The following is an 18,774-nucleotide window of genomic DNA, read 5'->3' as shown; positions in this document are numbered from 1 at the left end:
GCCCTAGGTAAAGAAACGCCAAGGCTATGTTATCTGAATCTTACATCTCGAGCCAGAAAGCTCCTAAGAGTCTGCTTCAATCACTAGATTCTGTAGAGGTTAGGTTAACTTACTCTGTCCAGTGTCGTGTGGAATTAGGATAATAATACAGGTTCTTACATGAATCAGTCATCTATTTTACAACTTTGTCTTTCTTTTTCCTCAACTGCTTGGAAATGCCACTTCATATGTGTTACTAAATCTCATTACTGCAAGGTGACTATCAAAGTGAAACTTCTCTTCCTTAAATAGTTACCAAGTTTAAGAATTATTCTTTTTTAATAAGTCCTAAAATTGCTGGCACGACTGCTGAATATTTATCCTTCAATTTAGGAAATATAAAATCAATTTCTCCAGAAGCTAAGTAAAGCAAATACAGTTTTACGTTGAGACTGTGTCATTTCTAACACTTACATAATCTTAAAATATGATTTACTCCAGAGTATACTACAGGACAGAAGTCATCTGAGGATATTTATGTCCTTGTGCTATTCATCAACTCTGGGTTACCAAGATACAAGAAGTTTGTTTCAAACAATTTCGAAAACAGTTGCCTTAAGAAGTCAATTATACCCCTCCCATGCAAATGCTGAACGCCCCCCAAATTCTGAAGTTAAAGACTTTCATGACTTTGAAAGTTTGATTCACCTTGATATTAGCAAATAATACAGAAAACGCAAACACTGATGTTCATTTCTTATAAATTATACCCATATTTTACTACTTTTGGTTTCCATTTTTCCAGAGAAATATTTTCCTGACATTATAATAATACAAAGTTACTGTAGTTTCAGAAGATGAACACACGGGTAACCACATGTTTACCTGCCAGATCTATTCTATTTGGTCCCCGTAGTCTGGATACTCACAAGTATACACAAGGATTTGCTGTGCATGCTTACACAGTGTCTTCTTGGAAACGTTATTAGCTGGCATAGCAACATCAAAAATACAATTTCCTTAGCTCTCTCCATCTCCCCCTCAAAAAAAAGCCACCCAGACTAGACTTTAGTAAGTACAGCAGAACCATTCTACCATGTATCTTCCAGAAGTTAGCAAAAAGTTTATCATCTCAAGTCAGATGATTCTTACATCCAAACAATGACTACAAAAAGGTCTCTTAATTTCTGCAAATACTCGCTTTGATCTTCAAAACAATTAGCAATATTCTCTAGTTTTTCAATTCATCAGAAAGAACCTTCACAGTCAATTTCATAATTTAAATAACAGTATAAAAGTTACCGTGTCTAAGAGCACAATTTACGCCATTTATCCCTTCAGGCCATGTACAGAGTAAGACTTTGACAAGAAATAATTTAGATCTATGTTTAGAATTGAAATTCATTTCTACAGTTTCACAGAACTGAATTATTGGGCTAAATGTCAAATCGCAGGGTCAACTACATTACTAATCCTAAAAGTAGAAGTTAAAATGCCTGAACTTTTATAGTCTTAGTAAGTTTGAATAAAATAAATAGCTATTTATCTGGCCCAGGTCAAGCAGTCACAAAATATTTTTCCAAAATGTTCCATCTAAATCAATTTAAATGCCTTAGGTTACATCTTTCCCGGTTCAGTGACCCATTGGTTCTAGTAATCTAACTACCATTTCTAATTTGGATCTAAATATTTAAAAACCATGAAAAGTCACCAGAACAGATCAAACAAGAGTATATTGACAACCTAAAAATTAAAACTGTGATTCAGGCTTCCCCGACATGGTAAAGGGCATCTATGGAACTCAAAGCTAACACCATACTTCATGGTTAAAGACTGAATACTATTCCCCTAGGATCAGGAACAAGACAAGGATGTTTACTCTGGCCTCTTCTTTTTAACATTCTACTGAAGAATCCAGCCAGGGCAATTAGACAAGAAAAAGAAAAGGCACCCAGGCTAGAAAAATTATTTCTGTTTTCAGATGACATGGTCTTACAGAGAGAAAAATCTTAAGGAACCCATGGAAAACTATTACAGTAAGAGTCCACCAAGATTGCAAGGCAATGTACTGGTTGTAAATCAGTACACAAAAATCAACTGTATTTCTATACACTAGAAAAGAACAATCTGAAATTGAAATTAAAAAATCAATTCCAATTACAAATAGCTCCCAAGAAAACAAAAAATACTTAGGAATAAACATAACAAAAATAGTATAAGACTTGTACACTGGAAACAGAGTGTTAAAAGAAATGAGATCTAAATAAACAAAGATACACTCTTGGTCAAGCATCAGGAGACTTAATATTGCTGTGATGGCTATATTTCCCAAATTGAGCTACAGAGTCAACATAATTCTTATCAGATCTAGGCAGGCTTTCGGGGCAGAAATTAACAAGTTAAACTTAAAATTCATATGGAAATGCAAGGGACTCTGAATAAACAAAATAAAATCTAGAAAAACAACAAAGCCAGGAGACTCAAATTTTAATGATTTCATAACTTACTACAAAGCTACAGTAATGAAGATGGTGCGGTACTGGCAGGAGGCTAGACACACATATCAATTGAATGATAGTCACTTTGTAGTAGGAAATGAAGTCAGTTAATTTTTGACAAGGGTGCCAGGACAATTCAACCAAGTCTTTTCAATAAATGCTGCTACTGCTAAGTTGCTGCTAAGTCGCTTCAGTCATGTCCGACTCTGTGTGACCCCATAGACGGCAGCCCACCAAGCTCCCCCGTCCCTGGGATTCTCCAGGCAAGAACACTGGAGTGGGTTGCCATTTCCTTCTCCAATGCATGAAAGTAAAAAATGAAAGTGAAGTTGCTCAGTCATGTCCGACCCTCAGCGACCCCCTGGACTGCAGCCTTCCAGGCTCCTCCATCCATGGGATTTTCCAGGCAAGAGTACTGGAGCGGGGTGCCATTGTCTTCTCCGTTCAATAAATGGTGCTGACACAACTGGGTATCCAAATGCAAAAAATGAAACTGGACCCCTACTTCACACCACATACAAAATTTTGGTGACATCAGATCACAGAACAGCTTCTTTGGTATGACACCAAAAGCATAAGCAATGAAATAAAAAAAGACAAATGGGACTCTTACCAAATTAAAAACTTTTATGCTACAAATAACACCATCAAGTAAAAAAGAAACCTACAGAATGGGAAAATTTTGCAATTTATCTGATAGACCAGCACATATAAAGAACTCTTACAACTCAACATTATAAAGACAACCCAATTAAAATAGGCAATGGATTTAGACATTTCTTAAATATGACATACTACTGTATTAGAACATAAAGACATGAAAAGATGCTCAATATCATTACAAAATTAGGGAAGTACAAATTAAAACCACAGTGAGATAACACTTCATGGCTAAAATTTTAAAAGGCAAGTGTTGATGAGGATGCAGAGAAATTGGAACCTACATTCATTGCTGGTGGAATGTAATATGATGCAATCACTTTGGACAATGGTTGGGAAATTCCTCAAAATGTTAAACAAGTCCCTCTTATCCCCAACAATTTCCTGTCCAAGTACATATCTGAGAGAGAGAAAGCATATGTTCACACAAAAACTGTACTCAAATATTCACCCTAGCATTATTCATAATTGCCGGAAAGGGGAAAACAGCCCAAATATCTGTGAACTGATGAATGAATATACAACATGTGGCACACCTGAACAATGGCGTACTACTGAGCCATGACGAATACAGTATTATACACACAAGCCAAGTATACATTTATGCCGCAACATAAAGGACGCCTGGCAACAATACTAAGTGAAAGAAGTCAGTCTCAAAAGGGCATTTGTTGTATGATTCCATTTATATGCAATACCCAGAATAAGCAAATCCCTAAAAGCAAAGTAAACTGTGGTTGCCAGGGACTGGGGAAAGGCGGGCAGAGGAAGTGACTGCTAATGAGTATAGGATTTCTTCTGGGGGGGAAGATGTTCTGAAATTAGATAGTGATAAAGACTGTACACTTAATTACACTTAATTCAAAACCCACTTAATTACACTTTAAAGGAGTGAAATGTTTTGGCATGTGAATTGTATCTCAATAAAGCTGTTTTTAAAAAATTGTGAATTGGACCACCAACAAATTAATGTGTGAAATACGTATACATTTACTAAAAATACTGTATATTCTCTAGTAAGTTAACCGTAGCTGAAGACAGAAGCAATAAACCACAAAGACTCAGTTTCAACTGTGAGTTTCAAAATGTGACTAACAGTACATACACCCATAGGGTGGCTGACAATTAAAAAGCAAACACTAGGAAATGTATCACTGTGTCTGGCACACACTTTAAGCTCAGCTATTACTGAACTCATGCACAGAGACGTCAAATTATCTGTTCTGCACAAAAAGCAGATTTACATTGCTAAACCTACTCCATACTTCAGACTTCAGGTTTTATTTATTATGGAGAGCTTTTTACATGCTCAGCAAGATTACAATGATTGGTGTGACAGTTCTGCCCTTGAAGTGCATGTTGCCTAGTAGTATGACAATAGTGTTTAATAAAATGTTCAGTATCTGTCTAAAACTTGTGATCACCTCTGTTCAACATCCTTTGGAATGGTCAAAATTCAAGAAAGGGTAGTATACAAGAGCCCAACATCCCAGCACTGTGTATGTTTTTAGCAATTAGTATACAGTGGGGGAAGTAGTGGAGGAAAAAAGTGCTAACTCTCAAGACCTGTTAAGACTCGTCACATAGGAATTAGAAATAGGTGAAATCAGAACTGGGTTTAAGTATGTGTGCTGCTTAGAGCAATTCTATTAGTAATAAGTATATTCACCTAAGATGAAGGATTCAAACTCATCTTAAAAAAAAAATTTTTTTTTTTAAATATTAAAAGAACGGCAGTGGTTGCCAGGACCTAGAGAAGGGAGGTAAAGAGAAATCACTGTTAGTTTTCAGTTTGGGATGATGGAAAAGTTCTGGAGATGAATAGTAGTGACAGGAGCACAAGGTGAATATACCTAATGCCACAGAACTGTATACTTACAAATGGTTAAAATGGTAAACTTTATAATATGTTCATTTTACCACAATATAAACAAGAAAGGATTACTCCTATGTCACACACACAAACTGTGGGTAAGTCATCTGTCCTTCCTAAACTATCAAATGCAACATATAAAATGCTGCATTATAGGGAATGGAATTTCACAGTGGTGAAAGTCAGGTAGACACAGGTTATAACGGAAGTTTTGCCACTGTGAGATATGTGCATTGGGAAAACCAATAAATTATATAAAATTTGCTTAACTATCCAAAAAAGGCCAGGTAAGCTTGGTGGTTGTGAAAACTAACAAGTCCTGTATGACTAGAGCACAGTGAGTGGCATTAGACGAAATCACAGAAGTAGGAGCTATACAATGCAAGGTCGTTCAGGGTTTCTTTTCTTTAAAGAAAAATTGTATTTCTGATGCGTGAGAAGCCACTGAAAGGTTGTAGCAAGTGAATTAATATAACCTTTAGGGAAGTCTAGCTTCTGCGTAGAGAACAAACTGCAAGAAGACAATAAAGGAAGCCAGAGCCTAGTTAGGACATGACACGATGATGATATGATGCCAGTCTAGTCAAGGTTATGGTTTTTCCAGTGGTCATGTATGGATGTAAGAGCTGGACTATAAAGAAAGCTGAGCGCCGAAGAATTTGCTTTTCAAAATGCTTTTGAACTGTGGTGTTGGAGAAGACTCTTAAGAGTCCTTTGGATAGCAAGGAGATCCAACCAGTCCATCCTAAAGGAGATCAGTCCTGGGTGTTCATTGGAAGGTCTGATGTTGAAGCTGTAACTCCAACACTTTGGCCACCTGATGCAAAGAGCTGACTCATTTGAAAAGACCCTGATGCTGGGAAAGACTGAAGGTGGGAGGAGAAGGGGACGACAGAGGATGAGATGGTTGGATGGCATCACCGACTCGATGGACATGGGTTTGGGTGGACTCCGGGTGTTGGTGATGGACAGGGAGGCCTGGCGTGCTGCAGTTCATGGGGTTGCAAAGAGTCGGACACAACTGAGCGACTGAACTGATGATGTCAGTGTGAGGTGACGGTGTGACTGAGGAAAAAACAGTAAATGTGGGCGTGTTTTGGAGACAGAATCAACTGGTCTTAGAAACAGAATAAGAGAGGAAAGAATTAAAACGATTTCCAAGTTTCTCTCAGTTAACTCTGTGGTTAGAGTGACTTAGATGGGAAAGATCGGTGAGACCCCAAATTCAGAGAAAAAGAAATCGAAACAGACAGAATAGATGTAAAGTCTATAAGGACGTGGGGAGGGGAGGAGGACGTGGGAAGGGGAGGAGAGGGTTAGATGTACAGAAAGAGTAACAAGGAGACTGACATTACCATATGTAAAATAGACAGCCAATGGGAATTTGCTGTATGGCTCAGGAAACTCAAACAGGGGCTCTGTATCAACCTAGAGGGGTGGGATGGGGAGGGAGATGGGAGGGAGGTTCAAAAGGGAGGGGACATATGTATAGCCATGGCCGATTCATGTTGAGGTTTGACAGAAAACAACAAAATTCTGTAAAGCAATTATCCTTCAATAAAAAAATTAAAAAAAAAAAAAAAAAAAAAACCACTTCCATTGAAGAGAAGCTGGTCTTAGTTTATTTCTTCAAAAGGGAAGATGATGCCTTGAGGATCATGGTGTATCTGATGCTGTAAACCACTGCCATCTACTGATGCAAACCAAGGATAAATGCTTTGGGGGTAATTTGGGGGTAAGTTTTCAAATATATTGAACACACTGAAATAGTCTATCCAGGATAAAAACTCTTATAATATCTTAGTTTGAGAGGCTGAAAGTGTATTCCCAGACTAAGCTGGAGAACTGGAAAATATACAAAGTCAAACAGAATCTTGTGCAATACTTAGGGGATCTTTAAGTACACCTGCTAAGTCACTTCAGTCGTGTCCGACTCTGCGCGACCCCATAGATAGCAGCCCACCAGGCTCCCCGGTCCCTGGGATGCTCCAGGCAAGAACACTGGAGTGGGTTGCCATTTCCTTCTCCAATGCATGAAAGTGAAAAGTGAAAGTGAAGTTGCTCAGTCGTGTCCGACTCTTAGCGACCCCGTGGACTACAGCCCACCAGGCTCCTCCATCCATGGGATTTTCCAGGCAAGAGTACTGGAGTGGGGTGCCATTGCCTTCTCTGTAAGTACACCTACCACATGACATAATTGTGGAAAGACAACTATCTTCCTCCAGCGTTTCCTTCCTCAGTTACGAGGCACCATCACATCCCAGTCACCTAAACCTGATATCCTGTCAGTATCTTTGATTGCACACCCTACTCCCACCCACCCCCAAACCTATCCAGTTATCAAAACCTGTTGCTTAGCACCTAAATCTGAGGCTCACTTTTCAAACTATGTATGACTGTAATTCCATGCCCAAGAGAGATTCCTAATTAATATTTTGGATTGAGACCTGGTAAAAACTGTTAGTGTCCCCAGATAATTCTGATGTGCATCCCTGCTTAAAAACTGCTACTCATAAACTCAAAATCCTTTCCTCATTATTCGTAATGCTACAGCCCTCGATAGCACTTGCTCTCATTAGCTCCTGCCTATCTCCAGCCTTCCCACTGTGCCCTAATTCCTACATCAGCACCAGAACCCCCCTCTAACTCGTGTTTTTGCTGTAAAATCCATGGTGACAAATGGTTAAATCTGACTAAGGTCTACAGATCTATAAAATAAATACTAAGTATTTAGGAGCAAAGAGGCATCATTTCTCAATTTACTCTCAATTCAGCAAAAGTGTGTGAATGTATATAGACTGAAAGGTGATAATGCAAGTTATCGTGATAACAAACATTTTCAGAATCTGGGTAAAAGCTAAATGGGAACTCAGACTAGTCTTGCAACTTTTAAGTCTGAAATTACGTCAAAACTAAGTTTTAAAAAATCCACTGGCCAAAACATTTCATTCAGAGTTGTACTTCTGTTAACATTAATAACCTAGCAAATCTTAGGTCATTTACACAAACTTTGCTGTCCTAAGTGATCAACGTGTGGGTAGACAGACAACACTATTCTTTTTCTGGAAGACCTATGACAAGGTAGCGGGTTTTTGTTGTTAGCCACAGCAAGCAACATGCAGGATCTTAGTTCCCCATCGCCTGTATTGAGAGTATGGAGTCCTAACCACTGGAAGTCCTGGAAATTTACTTTCAAAGGTCAAAACGGCAGAGCACAAGCCAAGAAATGCAGCACTCTGAATTCTCACTAGAGTGGGTAAGACAATAGAGACAAGCACACTTTCCCCACAAGTCAATGTGAAAGTGTTACTGTAAGACCATTCACAAAAAGAAAACAAGTATGCTGAGCTCAGAAGGGTGTGAAAAACCACAATGATTTGAAGAACCCAACGTAATGATTCGCCTGCAAAAAGATTAGCTGTTCTGACTGGCTCCAGGGGCATTCTGGGCTGTCTGAAAACTTGGCACTGACTTACAGTAAGGAGGACCTCTGAGATCTGTGAAGAGCTCTGGCATGGCAGAGGATTCACTCTTTAAAAGCCCAAACTCGGATCTCTGGCTAACATCCCTGGCTCAGTGTTATGTCAAAATATTTTTAAGTAGAGCTTTTAAAGTCATGAAATTACCCTTAACCATCAATTTGGTTTGATAGTTGCAAGTCTGACTTATTATTTGTGCCAAGAACCAAAACAGGAAAAACCATGTGCTCATTAACTAGTATTCTAACAAACTGCTCACTACAACTGTCAAATCAAGATTAAGTTCATCTCACTAGCACTAGATTTCTAAAATGTACTGAAAATAAATAAGCACAGTAATTCACCTTTGTTTTTTTAAAAACAGAAAAATCTTCTCAACATGAAGGGAGGTCCTAAAACACTTTGAAATTTTACAAAAAAACCGTAATTTGTTTGGATAGCACTAAAAATCTGTTAATCTAATTGATACACGTGAGCCTAATTTCTAAAACCTCTAAGTATGAACCCTGAGGAAAGGACTGCATTCAAATATACAACCTTAAAAAATGACCAACTCAACTCACCAGCAATTTCTACAATATCACCAGGAACTATGTCTTTAGCTTTAATCCGCTGTACACTCTTCCTATCTTGTCGATACACTTTGCCCATTTCAGGCTCATATTCCTTAAGGGCTTCGATTGCATTTTCAGCATTTCTTTCCTGTAAAAAAGAAAACAAAAGAAATTAGTAAACACAGCCTGCCACTGCTAAATGTTTCTAGCCCTAGGAATCAAATTTTAGCATTCTAACCTAAAATATAAATTAAAAAAAAAACCCACAAGAGACACACATTAATAACATTAATAGTAAATGATTCACATCTTAAGATAATAAACACTAGGCCCTTTTGATTTTATATTAAAAATGAAAAAACTAAGCACCCTAAGAATAAGGATAAAATCAATGGAGAAAAGCAATTATTAGAACCTGCTGTCCCTAAGCACACCATGCAACATGGCCCTCACCTTTAACCTCACACACTCACACCATTAAATCAATCTTGTCTCCCATGAAAGCTGATGGTCTGGGTCTGGACTGCCCAGGCTCAGCCCAGGCTTTTCCACTCAAAAGCTATGTTGCCTGTGGATAAGTGACATGACAGACAAGGTTTACTGCCTACAAAACCAGGACACTAACAGTACCCACCCACTCTCAACGGGTTTGAGAATTTACAAGCTATCTGTAAAACGCTTAGGTTGTGCTTTGGCACATAGTAAATGCTTTGAGTGATGAATTAAGAAAACCAAGTTTTACGTCTCCTCACAAATTCTAAATCTCTCTCCAGTGGCAGAGACCAATAAATGGCTGGAAGCACTGCCAGTCACAAACCATATTCACCATAATATTATATATGAACATGTCAAGACTTAGTCACACACAATTTTTCTTCCCTAATTTCAAGATGAAAGATGTACAATTAAAATGAGTCATGCTGAAAAAATGCTAAGGGAAAGTGGCTTTAAGGGGAGGTGGAAGTTTATATGCCAAATTTGCCTTTTATTCTCTTAGAAAATAAGCAATTAGAAGGAGAAAGTCTACAAAGCAAGTGCCCAAATGAGGTTACTCAATTCAATGGACAAAGGAAAAAATTTCTTTCACTTCTTTCACATCTTTGCCCTCTAAACTAAACATTTTCAATTTAACTTTTACGTAGATAAAATTTATACTCAATACCATGTAATCTCATTTTTCACCTTGTGGTAAAAATTAAGTCCCCAAACCTGCTTAAAAGAGAATTCAGATGACAGAAAACAAAGCTATTGGCATGCGTGCCTCACTTTTTACATATGCATCCCTGAAAAAGTATAGGAAACCTTAAGTTTGGGAAGTTCATGACAAAAATAATTTAAATCCCTATCATATCTACTTAAGGCTAAGTTCAAACATTACTGATACTGCAGAAAAAATAAATTCTGAGCATTGCTGCTATTCAATTAGTCAAATTTGAAATCACTTTTTCCTCAGGATTTTCCCCCCTGAATGTATGAAATATGGCAGTTTTACTTTTTTCTCCTTCCTCAAGGTCATGTCAGGTAAAGTTTAACTGGACTGATCAAGGTTAAGATGTCCAGGAGCACTATATTTTGCTTCTATTAAAAATCAGCAAAGGTACATTTAAATTAGAAGCATAAACTTAAAAGATAAACTATCTCAGACCCCAAGAATGAAGATGCCAATTAAAATCACTTAAAGAGCCTCCCCTGCCGCCCACCAACCCAAACTACCAAAAGGAATATTTATATAGTACAGAGGGTGGAAAAGGGAAGCAAATGACCATGGATTCAGATTACATCAAAAAACAAGTCAGCTTGGGGAAAGACAAATATACCTTAACTTACTACAAACAAAAACTTAGAAGACCGTCTGAGGTCTCCTTTGTTCTAAAAGTTTTAACTCCTACCTACTCCACTCAAACAGGTCTAAACGTCGTTCCTCAAACACACTCTGTACTTCTCTGCTCATGCCATTCCCTCTCTGGAATATTCTCCCCAGCCTCCACCCAGAAACTCGACTTCTCTATGGTTCCCCCAATTGCTTGTCAGCTGTCCTTGATGACACTAATCAGAAATACACGCCCAACCCCTCCCAAATACTACCTTACACTATAACTCCCCTTACTTTCAGAAAGCAAGAACACTATAGTACTGGCACATACCCTTCTGTATATTACGTAAATAGGATTAAGATGTAACAATGTTACTCTTTTAATTTAAAACATACATAAAAGTCCTGTAAAAAATGCTGTTTTATTTTACTTCTATCCAGTCTGGCCCTGGATATAAATCTCAGATACTCTATGTATGTACTACCTATATGGCCTTTGATAAGTCAATCCCTCTGAACTTCAATGTCACATCTGTCAAATAGTACCTGTCTTATAAAATCACTCTTGTAGCTCAGCTGGTAAAGAATCCACCCACAAGGCAGGAGACCCTGGTTCGATTCCTGGGTCAGGAAGATCCGCTGGAGAAGGGATAGACTATGCACTACAGTATTCTTAGGCTTCCCTGGTGGCTCAGCTAGTAAAGAATTGCCTGCAATGTGAGAGACCTGGGTTTGACCCCTGGGTTGGGAAGATCTCCTGGAGAAGGGAACGGCTACCCACTCCAATATTATGATCTGGTGAATTCCATGACTGTATAGGGTCTCAAAGAGTCGGACACCACTGATCAACTTTCACACCTACTATGTAAATGGTGTACATTTAAAAACATGCACTATTAACTTAAGGACAGTCTAATGCTGTGTATTGTTTCTTTTGCCTAAATAATGCACAGAAGTATCATATCTACTTAACTACAAGCAATTTTTTTAAAAATCAAGAGGAATATGGCACATTTCTTCTAAGGAGGCATCTTTCTAAATGATAAATGAGCTCATTACCCAAAGGCCTTCATATTTACTAATAAGTTTACAATTTCAACAGGACTAAGTATGTGTAGATATTTGCACTTTTAAGAATGACAGATGCACTCTATTTCAGTCCTCAAAGAGGTGACTATATCCGTCAGAAATCTAAAAGATTAATATTCAAAAGATGACTGTGAAATATTAGTCTGAGTCTGTTAAACTATATAAAAAACAAAAATCAAACAGATCCACAGTCCTAGAAAAGTTAAAATTCTTAAACTAGCTATTTGCAGGAGACGAATCATGCAGACATGCGGCAAAAGTGTGATCCCATGATGTTTCTGTAAGAAAATTATCTTCCATTATGGGAATAAGGCCTGGGCACAGGACAATTAAGGGAAAACAGCCAGGAATATGCTCTGAACGTGAAATTTTTAGGATTCAAATAACTTTTACAGCTAAATCCACACACACACAAATCCAAGGATAATAAATATGACACTGGTTTTATGAAGTCTTTCATAGGAAGCAACTAGAAAATATAAACATACTGGTTCTCAAATTTTCTGGTTTTCCTTAAGTAGCTCCTTTAAACACTGTTCTTGATTCCATGCTACCACAGAGCATGAGCAATTTTAATAGATTATATATGCAGGAGGTCTAAAATTTTGCCATTAAATAAATTAATAAATAAAAAACACAAGCAGTTCCACAGCTATTTTTAGTCAACACACCAGAAAAAACAGATAATAGAAAGACTAACAGTTTAAATATCTTACGTAAATTACCAAAATTTAGCACTGCAGGAATTATTGCTTACCTGCCATACACCCACAATTGCATTGGCTATTAATATAAGTAAAATTACAAAGGGTTCTACAAAAGCTGTAATTGTTTCTTCACCTTCTTCAAACCAAGCCAAAACCTAAAAGAGAAATGACATTTATTAGAACTGTAATGTGTTCGTACCACAAAAGTGGCTGGCACTAAAGGAATTATTATGATACATAAAATCTTTTCTTATCATCCTTAGAAACAAAAGGTAGCAAAATGTAATGACATAAATGACAAGCTCATATCTTGTTCTCACTAACTCTTAACACTCAAAACTATAAACTTCTTAATAATTTAAGAACTAATTTATTTTTCATGTAGTAATTGGTTTAAAATTCAAAAAAAATACTTTGGAGAACTAAACCCCATCCATTTCCTATGTATATTTTTCAGAAGAAATAAAATAAATTCCTAAATTTAAAAGGCAATCATCAGACTTTGTTAATTTGGTTAATACTCATATGAGATAATACCTATGTGGCACAAATGCATAGTAAAAGTAATTTAACCACTGACTTTAATATTAGTGTATATAAACTGCTAATGTCCCACATATTTTCCGTGGTGTTACTGAAGATCATCACTGCAAGGTTGTTCTGAGATCAGGAATGTATTCTAAAGGTTAACCTCCATATGACATCTAGTATAACACAGCATTTCAGAGACTATCTAAGCCCAAAAACGTTACAACTGGCCACAGAACACTGTCCCAAGAAAAATGAGCAAAGAATTAACCTCTAGCTCACCCAACCATAACTCTCAGATTTAAAAGTTAAAAGAGAGCCACATTGTACTTCATAATTGAGCATCTGTAATAAGAGAATCCAACACAATGATAAATAAAAAGTAAAAGAGGCATCTAAATGGTTAAATTTTTAACAACAAATTTTTGTGGAAAACTGCCAATCCAAAAGGATGTTAAACACATCTCATGATTCAATCTGGGAAGTAAGATTTGCCTTTGCCTTTTAACACTACTTAAAATGTTTGCATATTCCACAATGAAATCTTTTCTTTAAAAGATCTATTCAGTAAACAAAGAAAGCACTGTTTTTGATACATTGAATATTGTCAGATATGATTTATGGCAATAGTGAAGCCAGTGACTAAGTCTGTACCTAGTGAACACCATAAGATGAGCTTTGACAGGAACAGCAAACAAGCAGAAAGATGATTAAGGCAAGATCCAACATGAATTTTGCAAGTTTAAAAGAGGGCAACAATGAATTAACAACAAATATCAATTTGTTAGACAGGTAGTCTCACCACCATGGCACCAACAAAAGAAACAGCAGTTTGAGCAGGAAAAAAATCCATGAGACACAAGTACAAGGTCCTGAAAGATTAATCAGGGCAGGCAAAAACACCAGAATGAATAGAAATTGTTGCTGCAAGCTTTCGACAGGGCATTCCTGGTGTTAAGGCCAGGCCTAATGCCAGAATGAAAACTTCTCTAGGAAGTTATAAATTTTGATAGATGCAAGATCACAGCTGCTTTGATACTAGCCTTTCAAACATTTGCCAAGGAGAGCATATCAGAAATAAGAAACTTAATTAGCTCTTGGGGGAGAAAAATGGCTCAACTTGAAGAGTAGCAAGGACCTTTCCAAAAGGTCAGTGAGGCATTAGCAACTGTAAGATAAGCTTCACACCTTGTTAAAGTGAGTATGAATTTCCCTCTTGGCAGCTAGGCCTGAGGAAAAAACTTAAAGCAATATTCCACATCCACTGGAGCAAAGGAAAAAAGACTCAGGCAAGCAAGCAGCTTCTACTTTTCAAGAAATGTGTGGTTCCTTTGCACAAGTGGTATTCATCAGTAATGCAACAACCGTCATCTGTATTATGCAGTAGCCTTTTCTTCCACTATGTGACTTTAAATGTTTATGTGTAACACAGGCATTTGGTTATTTGAAGGTTCTGTCAAATGTATGATTACTGACTGATAAGAAACTAGTGGGCAAATCTCTCAATGTGGATAGTGCTGGACTATTTAACGTTGACAACCACCAATTTGCTAAACACTTCAAAAAATATTTAAAAAACCCAAAGAATTAAGTGCTATAACTCACTATAACTCACAATTAAGTGCTATAAAATAAAGATGAACCATATTTCATTTACTCCTAAGAATCAATACAGTCAATCATGTTCAAACCACACTGTGTAGTCCTTCATGGTTTTGTTTAATTGAAAAGAAAATCTCTCATGTAAATGGGAAGATGCTGCTGAGAAATGAAAGACTTCCTGAGTTTGGGAAGGGGGTAGTGAAAAGAAGAGGGAAACTGGATGACACATTATTATGTCTTTTTAGCATTATAGTACAGTCAGTTCATAATTATGGTTTACTAGAAATTACACAAAATATACAGAGGCAGGGAGAGGAAATGTTTCTAAAAACTCTTTATTGAGAACAGGTTGAATATAAAGGATTATCTGTTTGTATTTCCTTTTGTTTACTGTTCTATCCGCAGGGTCCTAGAAGAGTCTCCGGTATATAGGTGATGCTCAACCATATATTTATTGCATACAGATGCATAAATAAACAAATCTCATACACGTCCCTACCTAGCAGTATATAAACTAAACACAGAGCAAAAAGGTAACTAACTCATCAACAGTGTCAAAAGGAATTGGAAAGACTGCTGTAGAATCATTTTAGACAGTGTTTCTTCTTTCCCTGCTTTTCACTATTAATACAGTAAAAGTACTTCTGGGGCTTACATTATCCAGACCCAACAAGATCAAAACTTTCAAACTTGTCAATCCCATTCAAAGTAACCACTTGCTAGGTTACTTTATTTATTTAGTTCCCTGACCAGGAGTGGAACCAGGCCCTAGCAGTGAGAGCACTGGTTGTGTTGTGTGCGCTCAGTCTCTTAGCCATGTCCGACTCTTTGCGACCCCATGGACTGTAGCCTGTTAAGACTCCTCTGTCCATGGAATTCTCCAGGCAAGAATACTGCAGTGGGTTGCCATTCCTTTCTCTAGGAAATTTTCCTTACCCAGGGTTTGAATCCGGATCTCCTGCATTGCAGGCAGATTCTTTACTGTCTGAGCCATGAGGGAAGCCCTAAAGTGCTAGACTGCCAGGGAAAGTCCCTAGCGAGGTTAACTTTAGATAGGATTGTGTACCTTCTCTTTGCTATCTATAAGACTGATCTCAACAGTGACTTCTGATGGTAGAGCCCAAAATGTCAGAGAGAAGGATTTAATTAAGCAAAATTTAATCCAAGGTAAAAAGACATGTTCTGGTATAAACTAGATCATGGTACTGTGTGACTCAATTATCTACATGTCAGAGTAATATGCACAGCTCTTAACAAGACTGTAAAAAGAAAGTGAGAGATAAGCACATTCCTAGGACTGAGGGTCCTAAAGCATGTACCAGGTCTGCATTCTTCCTTGTCTCCTTAGAAATTTGCAATGCATTTGAGCACTCAAATACTTGTTAGATGAAGGAAAAATTTATATCAAAAATTTTAGAAAGAAAAAATAGAAACACTTAAAGTATCACCACTAAGTGTTACAACAACTATCTGGGGAGAGAAAAATCAGCCATTATAAATAGTATGGGGGCTTCCCTGGTGGCTCAGTGGTGAAGAATCAGCCTACCAACGCAGGAGACGCAGGTTTGAATCCTGATCCGGGATGAGTCCACACGCCACAGAGCAACTAAGTCTGTGCTCTAGAGCCTGGGAGCCGCAACAAGAGAAATAACTGCAATGAGAAGCCCTTGCACGGCAACTAGAGAGTAACCCCGGATCACCACAACCAGAGAAAGCGCCCCACCCCCAAGTCCCTGAAGAGCAACGCGATACACTCAAAATAAATAATTTTTAAAAAAAAGAATGGTATGGATTAGACTATATATTATCTTCCAATCCAAAGTTCATGTGAAAACACTCAATATTTTCAGATTTGAGAATATAATCTTTTTAAAAACAAAACAAAACCCCCAGACATTCACCTTTCAAACCATCTTTTAAACACAGGCTCAAAATAAATTATTTGAATCAATCAGTAAACTGCCCATTTTATCCTTCAAAATAATTAAACCACAGGAAAAATTTAAAATCACTACATTACCAAATACTTCTTGAATACATCTTATTGAGAAAAGCAAAGTAAATCAATTTCATGTATTCTGAAAATGCTACCAACATAAACTCATCCAGGTATTTCTTTTAACAAAAGCACTAACCTAGGCTCTAAAAGGAATTAATAGTCCCTTCAAAGGTTTCAGTAAGAAAAGACAAATTATTCAAATATAAACCAAAATTTGAGAAGTGTCTTAGTCTAAGAAAGCTTAATTAGCATTTTAGGGTCAATCTAAGTAGCCGAGATGGGGTAATAGGGGTGAAAGATAGAAAAAATTATGCAAATTGGGTTACCACAGAGGACATGAGTCAGACAGATGAGACAAATAGTCCTCACGCTCACTTCCCTCAGGTACCATCACCTTAGACACCTCTCCTGACTTCCCAATTTGAAAACTGCACTCTTTCCACATGGCCCCTTATTCCGCCACCACCCTCCTCACCCACTTTTTCTCCACAGCACTCTCTCCAATCCAACAGATTATTAAATATTTTAATTTTTTAATCTGTCCCCATTAGAATGTCAGCTCCACGTAGGATACCGTATTTCCTTCCAAGCTGTATCCCCAGTGTTCATGCTATGTACCTAAGATGCTCAATTCCTAACAAAGCAGTGAAGGGAGAAAAGAACAGGCAGTCCAATTAAGCAATCATGATGTGTTATATGAAGGGCAAAGTTGGTGAGCAAGGGGGATGGAAAGAAAAAGTGAAAGGAAAAGAAGGTACTGAATGTCAAGGAATTTCTAATGTTACTTCATATGCAACAGAGACACACAGCTCACTTCTTCCAACCCAAAGGGACAAGTTAATTAAACTTTATCCCTACAGGTCACAAGTGTAAAACATTAATGCTGTTCCCTACTTTTTGCATCAGCAAAATATTAACTTTGGTTAACAGTTTACTACTTAATTTGACATTTGAAATATGTCACTAAAGCCTAGTATTTCTTGAGTAGAACCTGATAATGCATCATGTATTGATTATAAACCTATTTGCTTCTCCAAAAGAACATGTACTTTTTACTGTTTTGCCTGATAAACGAACAGGAATCAACAAAATCAGATTCTTCACCGTCTGAGCCACCAGGGAAGCTCATAGGAATCAACTGATTATCACAAAAGATTCAGTGCTCTTTTCACAGATAAAGAAATGTGGAATGAAAAGGTCAAGTACAATGCAGCAATAGTCCCAATCCCCATGAAGAAAATCAACAGGTTTATATCCACACTGTCTTCAAACAAATCAAAGCAAATTAAAGTTACAGTACTTCCTAAACAATAAACGTTTAAACTTTCCTGTTTCTTTAGTCACTAAGTCATGTCCGACTCTGCAACCGCATGGACTGTAGCCCACCAGGCTCCTCTGTCCATAGGATTTTCCAGGCAAGAATACCAGAGCAGGTTGCCATTTCCTTCCTCAGGGGATCTTCCCAATCCAGGGATCAAACCTGGGTCTCCTGATTGGCAGGTGGACTTTTTACCACTGAGCCACCTGGGAAGCCCAGACTTTTTTGTGTTTAGCAGCCCATAAAATAAAAACATAACACAGTTCACTTCCTAAGCAATAACTCCATGTGGTTACCTAAAAGGTAACTCAAACTTCAACTGAGAAATATAGACCTATGAAGCTATAAAAAGTCAACATCCTACCTTACAGCAAAATTAAAGCATGTATTTAAAAACCCACTTGAGGGAATTTCCTGGTGGTCCGGAGGTTAGGATTCGGCACTTTCACTACCAGAGATGGATTGGGGAACTAAAGTTCCCCCAGGACTTGAGGCACAGCCAAAAAAACAAAGTAAAGCAAAAACTACATCATAATGCAAAGTATTAGTATAAAGTCACTCAAAACTGGCCACTTGAGATTCTATGTAACTCAAACAGTCAATAGCCTGTCTACTGGAAATAATGCCACTGATGTTCCAACACTGCCTTAAATCACACACACAAAATATCTCAAT

At 37.5% G+C, this 18,774-nt stretch overlaps 1 protein-coding gene across 2 annotated transcripts in view; it reads right to left on the bottom strand.

The window, feature by feature from the left end:
* ATP2A2 (ATPase sarcoplasmic/endoplasmic reticulum Ca2+ transporting 2) overlaps positions 1 to 18,774 on the bottom strand; it is a 57,526-nt gene that overhangs the window by 35,970 nt on the left and 2,782 nt on the right. For both annotated transcript variants that reach the window (XR_011561164.1, XM_019977152.2), the window contains exons 4-5: positions 12,703 to 12,807; positions 9,053 to 9,191 (exon numbers count right to left, since the gene is read on the bottom strand). Coding sequence is in view for 1 of the 2 variants with exons in the window: in XM_019977152.2 (XP_019832711.1) it covers positions 9,053 to 9,191; positions 12,703 to 12,807 (244 nt within the window). In the remaining variant the exon portion in view is untranslated. The remainder of the gene's footprint in view (positions 1 to 9,052; positions 9,192 to 12,702; positions 12,808 to 18,774) is intronic.

This window comes from Bos indicus, chromosome 17 (assembly GCF_029378745.1).
Source record: "Bos indicus isolate NIAB-ARS_2022 breed Sahiwal x Tharparkar chromosome 17, NIAB-ARS_B.indTharparkar_mat_pri_1.0, whole genome shotgun sequence".
NCBI lineage: Eukaryota > Metazoa > Chordata > Mammalia > Artiodactyla > Bovidae > Bos > Bos indicus.
This window is presented reverse-complemented; position numbering and strand designations above follow the sequence as displayed.